The sequence below is a fragment of the Ricinus communis genome, chromosome 4 (assembly GCF_019578655.1).
Source record: "Ricinus communis isolate WT05 ecotype wild-type chromosome 4, ASM1957865v1, whole genome shotgun sequence".
NCBI classification, from domain to species: domain Eukaryota; kingdom Viridiplantae; phylum Streptophyta; class Magnoliopsida; order Malpighiales; family Euphorbiaceae; genus Ricinus; species Ricinus communis.
This window is the reverse complement of record NC_063259.1, coordinates 26,605,060-26,618,641: the sequence shown is the minus strand read 5'-3', so window position 1 is coordinate 26,618,641 and position 13,582 is coordinate 26,605,060. Positions and strand designations below refer to the sequence as shown.

The window sequence follows — 13,582 nt, the reverse complement described above, 5'->3', positions numbered from 1 at the left end:
TTTGAATTTGATTATTATTATTATTATTATTATTTTAAAATTGAAAAATAGGAAAGTAGTACTATTATTGGTAATAAAAGATAGTGCATGTTTAAATGGAGTTGGCAATGGCAATGGCAATGGCAGTGGCAGTGGCAGGCCTTTGCTGACTCTGTAATAAGCGCATAGTTTTTGTCGGATAATATTACTATTAAATTTGTTTTTCTTGTTCTGAAAAGAAAATCAAAGCTCATCTTTGTGGACTTGGGTGTACGTATTTAATAATTGAGGACTTCATTTATTTGTTTTTCCAATAAATATGATGAATATGTTCTTATATATATATATATATTAACTTTTGTGTTTTTAATGTTGAGATTGAATTCATTATATGGTGTTAAATCTTTGCTTCCTTTTTAACTTTGGTTGGAATACTTTATCTACTCCAAAAAGAATAAAAATAAAAAATTGAAAATATTTTATTTATAATAGCAAAATTTATTGAAATACATGATTAGTATTTAGATGGATTTAATGTCAAAAATAATTAGAGTTTTTTGATTCGATTTGATTTTGTAATTTATGAATGCCATGGTAAATTATTTTTATTTCTATCTTTCTTTGGTTTCGTTCTTTTAAAAAAAGAAGAAGAAAGAAATGGCTCATTTCAGACCATTAACGAAATTTTACACCTTGAAACCCGTTAAATCTCTTTAACTCAAAAAACTATTAATTAACTATGTTGTTAGTTAAAGGGTCTTAGTGGTGAATGTGATGGAGACCAACCGTCCCAAGTGGAGTTGAACTTTTTAGTGTTATGCTATATTTATATAAAATTAATTATGTTTGAACTCAATAATTTTTTTATTTTAAAATTGAATTCGATCCGTAATTAGCTCGATATTTTATATAGACATGTTAAACTTGAGTTTGACTCGTATATAAGCTCGACTTCAAACTCAAATTCAAAATAAAACTCGTTAAGTAAGTTTGAACTTACTAAAATATATAATAGTAAATTTTATAATTTTAAATAAATTATACATAAAGTAAAATATGTATTTAAATTCTAAAATCTAAATAATTAGTCTAAATTCTTAATATAAAAAATAAATTTAACTCGCAATAAAATGAGTTAATTCACGAGCTTATTAACGAGTCAACTTGTGAGCTTATTAATGACTCGAACAGTACTAAGCTCGAGTTTGAAAATAAAATTCAAACTCGATCCCTTTATTTTAATGAACGAATTCAAATGAATTTTTATAGAGTTAAGTTTCGAGTAGCTCGCGAGCGGCTCTGCTAATTTGCAACCTTAAACGGTGGTTATAATCAAATTAATCTAGGAATTCAAATACAAATAATTAACATATAATGAGTGGCCTATAGTTTTAGGAGCTTATTTGTACAAGAATAAATTTTTAATGACAACCTAGTTTACTGATTAAGAAGGGTATAATCACAAGGTCCCATTGGTAAATCCATTTTGAGTAGGCAATTGTCGATAATCTTATAATTTTTTTTCGATGGTTTTTATGGGAAGGAATATTTGAGTTTTTGATGCTCAAGGAAGATAGTTATATAAATTAAATACATACACTTTGTCGTTTATGATTCTAGTTATCATCAACTAAAGGCAACAAAACACGACATTATGGAAAAGGAAAACAGATCCCATATAAGAAATTATACATATAATTCTGGTTTATTGAAAGCAAATTGATTCCATGCATGGAGGAATTGCAGTGTTGGTGCTGGTGAAAGTTGCCATTCTTCTAAGTGTATTTTACCTGTCAGTTGTTTAATCTATATACTATACTTACTATCAATAGTCCTTTTTCTTATACGTTAATGTATGTTAATTAGAGGTCCGAATCACATAAGGATTAAATTTAATCTCTCTTTTTCTTTCTGTCATTATTTTACTCTAAATCAATATTAAATAGAGATTGTCTTTGTTCCTAGAAGTGTTAATAGCTTGGATAATTTTATGGAATTGTGAGAGTGCAATCAGAAATTAAATTATTAATTCACAAATTAACATATTAGGACAAATTATCGTAGATAACAATCTTGATATATTAGGTAATATAAAAAAAGGATAAATAAAAAAGTTATGAAACATAAATTTTTAAATAAAAGATTTATTGAGTCCTGAGTTTGTAAAATACACAAGAATAGATTATCATTTTTTTTCATTCACTATAAAATAATAAATACTTATCGAGAAAGTATTAAAATTCAAATTTTTTAGATTTCATAAATAAGAAAATATTACTTAGCTAGCTTTTTGATTGACAAGTATTTTTCTAATGGATTTTCATTTTCTTCACCATAGGAATTTAATTACAACTTCAAAATTTAGGTGGGTAGGGGGGTAATGCTGAAATATTTTAAATGCTTGAAAAAAGTAAGAAGAAATAAAACATAAAATGATAGAGAAATTCTTTCAAGAGGGAAAAGAAAATGGAAAAGTGTTGCGTGTTTTAGATGCGCTCATGAAATCAATTATCAATTATCAACAATGTTACGTAATAATTGATTAAAATATAAGCCGATCAAATAAAAATAAGTTGACCATGAAAGAATAGACCGATCGAACAAGAGTAAGTCGAAGATTGCATGTTAAGTTATCATAACCAAAAAATATGGGATTGATTAAATCCGAATTCAAATACAACAAGAAGTCTTGAAGATCCAGTCTTAGTCGTACTCTAGTTAGAAATCCGATCCGACTTAAAATTCTGTTGTATGACTAAAAATATTAATCCTATTAGGATTGAAAGATTTTATATTCATAAAGTCCTACTCTTTGTAGGACTAGAAGACTTATAGTTTTTATATAAAGAATTGTGAGACAATATGCCAACGACATTCATCATTTTATAATTACTATATATTTTACAACTCAAAACTATTACTGACTTAAGCCATTGGAGTGAGTGGTCGGATGACTTCGTCTTATGCTTTCTAACCATTATTTCAGATACATCGAAATTTGAATTAGACTTAAAAACCTTACAAACAGCTTATCTTTCTTCACCAAATTATTTTGTTAATAGCTTACTGTTCTTGATGAAATTATCATTATATATATATATTTGGTTTAATTTCTTGGGTTATAATCACCAGCAGTAATTTACATAATGTTATATGGTAACTATAATTCGGTCAAATGTAAAGCAGTAGGGTATCCTGAATAGCAGAAATAATTAAAGATTCTTGTATTCCTGGATTTTGTCATTTTCTGGCTGCAGTTCCATGGAGCACATGCTCGTCATCAGTCATTCTCTTGAAAATAGCAGCAGCACATGTATGGTCAAGGATGGGCCGAGGGTTGAGGCAGTTGCTTGAATATAGCTGGGGAATGGATTCTTTTTATTAGCCTAATAATTTCAGTCTGGCCTATTCAACATTAGTAGATATTTATTATTATTATTGTTAATATAGGAACATAACTATCTTTGTAGTGTAACTTAAAGTTCATTAATTCTCCAATAATTTATTTTTTAAAATAAAAATAAAATTGGCATACACCTAATGTCTGAGAAAAATTTGGTATTAGACTGGTTTATTATTAAAAGATTTTCTTTGAAGTTGCTTTGTTTAAATGCACCATCGTTTTAAATATTGTACCAGTCAAGAAAGGGCAGCTGTAGTGAGTAAGCAGCCAAGTAACCAAGAACCAACACCCACTTGTTAAAAAAGAAAAAGTCACCTACAACCCTAATTTAATTATTATTATTTCGGACTTTCCTTGCCCTTAATTATTTTATTATTGCTAATTGTATGTACAGTTTTTATAGAAGAAAAACTGCTGCATTGTCTAATGAATAGTATTTTGGGATTGGCGTTTTTTTATTGAAGAAATCCCTCGGAATAAAAGCCAAATCTTATCCAAGAGAAATATATATATTTAATATTAATATGCGGTTATATTATTATATACATCCATTTCCCAGAAAATACAATGTCACCATGACAAGCAATTACAAGACTGCCAAATTGGTCGGCCAAAAGCATACCATATTATAAGGAAACATAGTGAACAATAATATCCTATCATATGAATCTCGTATGGTTGACGAAGCTAATTAATTATAAAGTAAAAAGCTTCTTAGGGATCTGCGACAGTCCCCATTTTGCTCTTTTTATGAGGTGATTTTGAGCTTCTGTTAATTGAGATTTTGTTGCTTAAGATACGTAGCTTCTGCAAAGATGTATTTTCTCTAATTTCAAGTTTTGGTTGGGTGAATGGGCGCTAGGGTATTCGTGCTTACATTTATATTGCCATGAATCTATTCAGGTATTTGATAATGCTTTCTTGTACTCTGATAAATATACTCCTCAATAGGTAGCAATCATTCGATGCACATCATCCTCGAAACTGAACTGGTCAAAGAAAAAAATAGGTCATAATATAGAAGATCATACTTTTACCGGGTCTAATATTGCTGGTGACATGGTAGACTTTTGTATTCTACATATATCCCAAGATTTCCAACAAAATAGTTGCAGTCAAATTAATCAACTAGTCATCTCTTTATGAATGATTTCCTTCAGCACGAAAAAGAATGCAGCAGCAGCCGCCAGTGTTAAAACAGAAAATCAATAAATGAATTCTCTTGGTAAGATGGTAGATTATTAGGGTTTTAATTCAAAACCATGTGTTGTTGCAAAGGCTGCTGGTAAACATTAGCATATTAATATAGTTAAATAGTCTTTGTCGGTTTGGCAGTCAACAGTGGGTAGCTCAAACGTAATAAAACCTTGAAATACTAAGGAAGAATAAGATACCAACTCAAGGGTCCTTCAATATTGATCAGCTGCTTTGAATACCCATATCATATAAAATCTTCAACTGACTAAATAAGGTTTTGATCAACTGCTAAGTCCACCAAGAGATTCTGCTTCGTATGTTTCATTGAGAAACAGGCAGTGGTACAGAAATAGAGAAATATCATTTTCATGTTTAAACCTCACACAGAAACAAATAATCTCCTTTTGGTAATTTTTTTTTTTTTAAAAGCATCGAAAGACATTATCCTTCAGCTCTACTCTTTTCTTTAAACTACTAACATTATTTCATTTATTGTAAAAGAGTAACTTATGAACAGAAGATTAATATAACATTATTACTTATTAATAAATTAGCACCACAGTTGAAAGACGTTATCTCATGATAAGCACCATCGGACCCAATATCCAAAAGCAAAATAAAAGGTAATAATATATTCCAAGTAAGTAAAGTATACATGCACAATTGATTCATCGAAAGTGAAAGGTATCACAAACCCATTTCCCATATCAAGATCTTGTTTTTATCTCTTGTCCACCAAAACAAGTTTATTAAATATATAAAGTAATATTATTGAAAGCACTGTCGAAAAAGAAATAAAATTATTGAAGGCACTTATTTTCCTGAAGAAGAAAAGATGCAGAGCCACCACCAATTCCTAGGCGTATAAAATCAGACTTGAAAATCGAATCATTGAACCGAATCAGTTTTCTTTTCTTTTTTGTTTTGATCATATGAATTCATTTTTGTGAACACCTCGAAGAATTCTTAGAACATGACATCATCCGGTAGAGAAATAGTAGCAGGGTTTGACACTGAAGAATTCTTAGAACAAACACATAAATGGCAACAGAATTACTAATTGTTATGTACAAAATGTGTCGTGAGCTTTCTGAATCATAACTTTATTCTCATTAATAAACACCCCATATTTTGTTTACTCCTCAGCTTGGGTACATAATAGCCGTGAACCAAACTGATGATATAAAATATTTTTTAGCCAATTATTTTCACTTTCAACTGCCTGCTTTTGACTTGGGCCGAGATGATCATCCGAATTAAATTCACCGTCAGTTCCCTTCATAGTTAATTTCTTGCTCTTCCTTTATCTCATTTGAGTTTAGCTCTGATCCCCCATCATTGATTCCCATGCCACCTCCAGATTCAGCTATTTTTGTTATCTTCTGCAATTCATCTGTTGCATCTGTTTGAAGAGATTTGGACTGCTCCTCTCCCGATTGTTCCTTCTGAACTGATGGTTTTGGCCGTCGGATGGCTTCTGCTGCTTCAGCCATAGCAACAGGGGGTGGCTGGGGAGGGACCCATGCACGCCGAACTGGTTGCTCATTACTTTGTGTACCATAAGGTCCAGCCTTGACTTCATCTTCGTTTTCAATCTCTGTGATTCTAGCATTTTTCCGCTGCCACCAAGGCACGGTGCTCTCACCATCAAATTGATAGGTAACCCCATTGTCTTGTGCCTTTGAATCTGAACCTTCTCCGTTCGCTTGAGACTGAAGCACAGGGCTTGGGCTACTTTGGAATTGGCCAGATTCCCAAGGCTACATGAGAGAAAAAGAAAAAGAATTACATTTCCAGTGAAAACCTTTTCAATTCAGAGAAAATAAAATCCATGAGAAATTCTGTTTTTGCAACTCAGATTTTGTGGTTAAGAGTGCAAGCAAACCAAGATGGTCTGAGCTTTGATTAGCTTGGGCTTGGACCGTTCATTATCAAGCTAAGCTCCAGTTGAGTACACTAAATCTTTTTATTTTTTACAAGTCTAAACGTCCTTGATGACTCTGAATTAAGAATTAAATGATTCATCAATCCATTAAACAGAATAAAATATTTATTACAAAACTTATACATATTTAATAAAATTTTATAATTTAATTCTAGTAGATAATATCAAGCGAGTATATAACTATTATAAGTAAAAACATATAAATTTTATATTCAAATATCAAGCGAGTATATAACTATTATAAGTAAAAACATATAAATTTTATATTCAAATATCAAGCTAGTAATACTTTGATTTACGAGCTAGCTCATGAGCCTAATCAGCCCAGCTTTCCCCAGCTGGAACTCCGCTTATTTATTAAATAAGCCTAAAGCTCAAATAAGCTTTTACTGAGTCGAGCTCTCTTGAGGTGACTAAGTGCTACTATGAATCATATGAAAAAATAGCAACTTGGTTGCATTATATTTTCTCACATGGTCTTAAAGTCAAATATGTATTGTTAAGTTTGTTTCACATCTTCGTTGGAATAAAAAAGCCGCAAATTTATATATTGTACCACCACTATTGATGCTAGAACTTTAAATTGGAATAATGCGGTAAAAGACTGACTTGCATAAAGAATATTGAGCATAACAAAAGTCTCAAAAAGCACACCTTTGTTCTGGGTGCTATGTTAGGATTTGAAATTTTCTGGTTAGGATTGGGTGGTTGATCATTGACATCCTGCATTCCATGATAAAATTAACATTTAATCCAACAAAAGGGGGAACGACCATCATAGAATAGAAACCATGATTGCTTTACCCTGATGTTTGGAGGTCTCTCTCCTCTTTGAACCATTGCCATGATCTGCAACATAACTATAAAATGAGTACCCAGAACTATCAAATTTATTCAACACAACATTGCTCAAATTATTTGATGTTACTAAATGAGGCGTTTATAGTTGAAAGTTAAATATAAATGCACATTTTTTCTAACCTCCATATACGATTTTGGGTGTGGTGCAACAGTAGGTTCAGCAGCTGTGGGTGGCGAGGAAGATCTCACTGTTTATAAAATTGAAATCACATGATATGGAAAGCCAATCCATTAAAGTAAAAGAATAAAGAATCTAAACTGGAACATCAGGAAAACAACCTGCACGTGAATCAGACTCCACCTTCCCATTGACATAGGTTTGCTGGGGGGAAAAATAAATGGATCAGAAAGAACCTCAAACTGAATGACTAGTAATAAAGAATTTGCAGTCCAAATTTACTTTCCAGATAATGAAGCGTCATCAGTTTATACCTATTTTCTACTCACCTTAGGATGATTTCCCACTGAGAGTGTATAGTCTTCTTGGTTGACAAGAGAGGTTCTCCCAAGGTTATTATTTTGTCCTAAAGACAGGAAAAGGTAAATGTTTAATAATAGGTGAAAATTCCTAGCAGCTTCAGAAACATTTTCTCCAGGAATTCAAAGAAACTCCTACTTAAACATTTAGCAATAAGAGGTGACTGCTACTTTCTTTGTATTACAGCCTATTACTAGAAGTTTATAAAATGGCAAATTATGAGCCTTGGAACTCTCAAAGCACCGGTGACAATAAAAAACGCTTGCATTGTAGCAATACATCCTCAACAAAATCAGAGTTCAGCATAGATAGGCAAGCCAGCGGCTCAACAGCCATATTAGTAAATCTACTATTTTGATGATAAAGCAACAATTTTATTACCTTCCAATTTGTGTATTGCGGTACTCATAGACTTCATTTCCTGTACTTGCAGGTCCAACAAATTCATAAACTCCCCGAAGTATCTCTTCTCTGATAATGGGAAACCAAGTTTAGTAATTGTGAAGGAAACACATTATAAAATGTTATTCAAATCACCGTTAATGGACTAAAAGATACATTAACTGTCAATTCTGACATAATAGGCAAAGGCCCACATCTCACCTTCATTTTTTGAGTTCAGCATCTCCTGGCTTGCTTTGGCAACATCAGCAGCTGCTGCTGCAGCAGCTTTTGCAGCTGCTGCTGCTTCTTCTGCCAAACTTGGTTTTGCATTAGTTTTTTTCACAGGATCTTCTTCTTCGAAAACAACCTTACGTATCCAAGACTTGAATCTTGGAACAATACAATTCTGAACAAGAAAAATGTTATTTATCTGTGATACCTAAGGACCCAGCAGAGGCATTAACATGCATGATTAAGTACAGGAAAGACGGAGAACAAACCAGATATAGAGATAGTACATGAAATTAGGGAGTAATATATTTGATTAACACAATGGAGTGATAGATCAGAGAACTCTTGATACCTTAATTAAGACAGCTGTTCCAGCACCTGAAGCGGCCAGAACCCCTACAGCAAAAACAGCATGATACCAATGGAATCGAGTTCGCATTAAAGTTCCTGCAGAGGAAATGGCACCAGTTGGCGCAGCTGCTGCAGGCTGAAGAGCTTGTGTTTGCGATGCTGGCTGAATATTTGATGTTGAGTTCAATTGTGCCTCTATTTGTATCATGAGATAAAAATATATAAATAAAATCAGTAATGAAAGGACATCAAAGTTCCTTTTACATCTAAGAATTGCTTCATAACAAAAGCCATATGCCCCACCACAGTACTTATAAGAAATTACCTTGACTTGTACTCGTTGCTTGCGCACTTGGAGATGGGTCCTTCGGTTTGCAACGAATATCAGACACAAAATAAATAGAAAATGGACAAATTGAGAATTCATAAATTCTTCATAAAACTGAAGTAATATGGGAAGAGGGAACAAAAAATAACCCAACAAAAACTGCTTACTGGCACACGCCGAAAAGCTTCATCAATCTCCTCCTTTGTCAAGCCCTTCCTCTCAAGAAAAGACCGCCTATACATGACAGGGGAACCCCTAACTTTTGGGTGCGAAAGAAATTTAACAGCATTCTGCACTTGATCTTCTCTCATAGGCTCTGAGTTGACAAAGACCGATGGTGGACTTTGTTTAGTGACCTCCTCCCTGGCTTGTTGCTGAATCTCATTTGTTGGTTGTGCAGCCTCAACAGCTGAAAGTTACAAAGAGCTTTACTACATGCTTGACTCATGGCTAAGTAAAATTTGACACACTCCACAAAATATAACACTTGGTCCTAGCTTTCCGATCTTTTCAACTTTTCTTTACTTAATGCAAGACTCGCAAGCCAAAGACTGCGGATTTTCATTAAGTTTGGTCGAGCATACTGGTGAGCGAACGGATGCGCGAAAGTGAAATTAGAAACATAAAATGGATGCTAGTCCCAAAAGCACATACATTCAAATTGGGTAAAAACTTCTTACTGGTCACAAAGGTCGATTTGCTCAACAGTATAAACTAGATTAAACATAGAGTTGTTGGATGTTTATAACACTGACAATAACCAACCAACAAATGTTTGATTATTTACCCTAAAATCTAAAACAAATAAAAAAAGGCGAAAGAAGTAGAATTGCGATTAAGAGAGTAGCATAACAATAACAATAATAACAATAAAACAGAGAGCTCAAAATCACACCTGAATTTTGAGGTTTTTCATCGGAGGAACTGGAAGGAGGAGGCGGAGATTCCGTCGCCATAGAGTCACCTTCCGTTGACTAAAACACGATAAAGAGATGAGAAGTTTAAAATAATAATAATAATGGAAAGAAAAGAGAAGCTGAGTGGTGATAACTGATGAGCATAGGGGTCGGGTTTGCTTACCTTAGACGGTGATGAATTTGTGACGACAGCGGTGGTCGTTGTCAGAGGTGGTTTTTGCTCATTTCGAGGCTAATTACTCTGCAACTCGTCAATTATTAATGTCTTTTCTTTTTGTTGCAGCTCACAAAAATCGGTGCAGCAGATTAGATAAAAAGAAGAAAAAAGAAAAGTTCATTGTTGAGTCGCTGCCTCTTATGAGTATTATCCACTCTTATCTATTTTAGATGGGCTATCTTCTGCTTTGTTCTGGAATCAAATGGCCCAACTTATCTTTCAAATTTGGGCCTCTCGGCCTTTTTATTAAATAATACCTTACTTTTTGGTAACCTATGAGATTCTTGACTGAGCGCTTGCGGCTCATCGAGAAGACATTTTATGAGCAGGAGAGGAGCTAACTTAAAAAACATTTTGTCAACCTCTATTACAAAAAGAAAGTCAGATATTTTTGTAGTTCGTTTTTTAAATTATAATTTTTTTTAATTATTATCTAATCGATAATTATGAAAATATCCTTTATTAATTATCATTATATATATTACTGTCCATAATTAATTTTAGTATTTTATAGTTTACAATAATTATTTTATAAAAAGCTAAGTAAAAATAATTTATAAAAGTGTTATACATTAACATTAACTAAGTAAATAGATTTCTTAAGTCGCGTTCTTTTTGAGGAAGGAGGAGGATTTTTTTTTTTTTTTTTTATCAGTGGAAGGAGGAGGCTTAACATTGTTAATATTTGACTTAATGTCAAATTTTGAGTTCCCTTTTAACTTTAAAAATAGAATAAAGTAATATTACATTATAATAACCAATAAAACCGCCATTAAATTAATTTTTTTTAATTTTTAGTTAATAATTTATAAAAAATAGTTATGTAGAATTTTGCACTTAATTTTATTTTAATTATAAAATTTTAATTTATTTTCTTTCAGTCATCTATTTCTAAAGTCACTTTACAAATAAAAAAATTGATATATGATAAAATCAACTAAAAAAAATTAATTAAAAATAAGAAATGTGATATATCAATTTTTTACTGGCAAAGTGACTAAATTGTAATCGAAATTAAAATTAAAATATTGAAATGAAAGAAATTAAAATTTTATGACTAAAAATGAAACCAAATATAAAATCTAATGACCATATCAAATTCTAATTAATATTGAAAATCAAAACTCGGAGTCTCGAAAACTACTTTAATATACGGAAAAGATGAATACATTCTCAATTTGTTTATGCTCTTTAGCTATTTCATAATTTTATCCTAAATTTATCTCCTATAGAAAAATCTTCGAATCTCATCCCTCCTCGTTGTCGTGTTCGGCGAATAGAAGGAATCTTGTTTGATAGACAAAGTGTGACAGAAAACACATTAATAACTAAATCATGCAAGAAGAAAGACAGAGATGGCAAATACTATAGAGGAATTGAGTTCTATTACTGTTGTTTGGAGACTTTTGAGATAGCCCGAGTACCATACTAACACCTAATTCTCAAGACCCTCCAATATAAAACCAAAAATTTATGTTTCATATTTTTCTATTTTAATTCCAAATACTCAAATTTTAAAATCTTCTAAAAATATGGAAACAAAAGAGAAAATGAATTAAAAGAAAAACATTATAGAAAAGGATTTTCTCTATTCACACTAATTGAAGGAAATCTTGGTAGCATCATTGGGGCAGCCTTCCATTTCCAATGATGAATAAAGAGAGGGGATCAAGTTGAAGAAGAAGATATGAAGAGCTTAAATCAGTTTACACATTGTTTTGTTGGAATGGTATCGTAATTCTGCACCAGTGCACTATGTACACATGTTTCATGAGTTTCTGTGTATTGCCATGGCTGCAATGCGAACATAAAGGAATCTTTGTCTTAAAGTCCAACATATTACCTCAGCTGCTTCATTAGTCTTTGTTTAGTTAGGACTTTTATATAAAACCTTATGAAGCTAATATCAGTAAATATATGATATTATCTATTAATTGTTGTATTTGTATTGATTAATTTTTAATTACAAATAATTAGTGGTAATAAATCAATCGATCAATATAAATATAACACTTAAATAATGTCGCGTGTTAATATTTAAAATTCAATTTATCTATTTATGATATAATAAACTGAATCCATCTAAAAATGACCTCTTCATTATATATATTATATATATGCTTCATAAAATCTCTTCTTGCCACTTAATCTATTAAATGGAGCTGAAATCGATATTGTGTTAACCTCTTATAAATTTTATTAAAATTGTCTATTAAATTATTTTGTGGGAAAACGGATTTCTCAATTACAATAACAATATATTTTACGACAAACTTTTGGATAAGTTATTTGTTAAAGAAAGATGTTTTAAATGAGGATGTGGACATTAATCATATTACACACATTCAATATAAGAATTTACTAAACATTGTATGTAAAAATATTTATTGGGAAACTTTTATTAAATGAAATGAAATATCATGTTTCAATCATAACTTCTTTTTTTTTTTTTTCTCTCTTTAACTTTTAAAATATTTTCCTGTATTTTAATTTTTTTTTTCTTCCCAATTTAACCCATGAACATCAAATTTTTTCCTATATAGTTTATTCTCTTTCACTATAAGCCTTTTTTTTTTAATTTTTATGTTTTCTATATCTTTTAAATTCTTTTCCATTTTAGCACCTCCTAACTATTTCTAGCTCCACCCAATTGTAGCATATGTCGATCCATTTTTCTGGCGTCTCTAATATAATTGTTATGCGTATGATTATTTATGTGCTTATATTTGTCAGATTAAATAGGTAAAATGAAAATAAAAATAAAATATGTACGATTGTAATTTTTTTATAATTCACCCAGAAAAAAGAAAAAGGAAAACTGTCTATATACTATTGTAATAAATAAATGTTCCAAGTGCATTAATCCTTATCTCGAAATGATAGGAGAACCAAGATTCAGAATTACACATCTACATATAATTATGATCTGAAATGAGTATATGCCTACAAGAACAAAGAAACAAATAAAATAAAACTAAAATAAATAAAGAAAAGATGTGGTCGTTTGGGGTCCAACCAAACATGGGCATGTTCCATATGCAATAATCCTAATCTCACTTTCCATCAATAAGACATTTAAAAGTAATATACATTTACGAACTAACCTAACTCTTGGATTTTATATGATTTCTATACGTCTCTACTCATCAAACTCGACAGCAGATGTTACCAAACTCCCAGCCGGTGTTAATTTTGTCAAATATTATCTCAAGAAAGAAAATTATATAAAAAGAAATATTTTAAACGTTGTAGTGAAAGCTTCTCAGTACGAAGACAAGGAAGAAAACAAAG

At 31.3% G+C, this 13,582-nt stretch overlaps 1 protein-coding gene across 2 annotated transcripts; it reads right to left on the bottom strand.

Moving 5' to 3' along the window:
- Positions 1-5,600: 5,600 nt before the first annotated feature.
- On the bottom strand, positions 5,601-10,442 carry LOC8289007 (peroxisomal membrane protein PEX14). Of its 2 annotated transcripts, none has more exons than XM_002511354.3 (13): positions 10,238-10,442; positions 10,053-10,131; positions 9,325-9,566; positions 9,155-9,194; positions 8,831-9,024; positions 8,467-8,653; positions 8,245-8,334; positions 7,833-7,909; positions 7,665-7,707; positions 7,506-7,573; positions 7,329-7,373; positions 7,179-7,247; positions 5,601-6,339 (listed from the first exon to the last, which is right to left on the bottom strand). In XM_002511354.3, exons 2-13 carry the CDS (start codon positions 10,111-10,113, stop codon positions 5,848-5,850), a joined length of 1,608 nt encoding a protein of 535 aa, XP_002511400.1. In that variant the 5' UTR covers positions 10,114-10,131; positions 10,238-10,442; the 3' UTR covers positions 5,601-5,847. The 2 variants fall into 2 exon arrangements, with proteins under 2 accessions (XP_002511400.1, XP_015581187.1); XM_015725701.3 differs by having other exon boundaries at positions 10,053-10,121; positions 10,238-10,426.
- Between the last annotated feature and the right edge of the window lie 3,140 nt (positions 10,443-13,582).

What these genes read in the sequence shown, in the direction of transcription:
- LOC8289007 (XM_002511354.3), bottom strand. Translation starts at nt 10,113, where the DNA reads ATGGCGACGGAATCTCCGCCTCCTCCTTCCAGTTCCTCCGATGAAAAA. An exon ending in GAACAGCTGTCTTAATTAAG is followed by an intron (nt 8,654 to 8,830) that starts GTATCAAGAGTT and finishes TTTCTTGTTCAG; the next exon opens with AATTGTATTGTTCCAAGATT. An exon ending in AGAGACCTCCAAACATCAGG is followed by an intron (nt 7,248 to 7,328) that starts GTAAAGCAATCA and finishes CATGGAATGCAG; the next exon opens with GATGTCAATGATCAACCACC.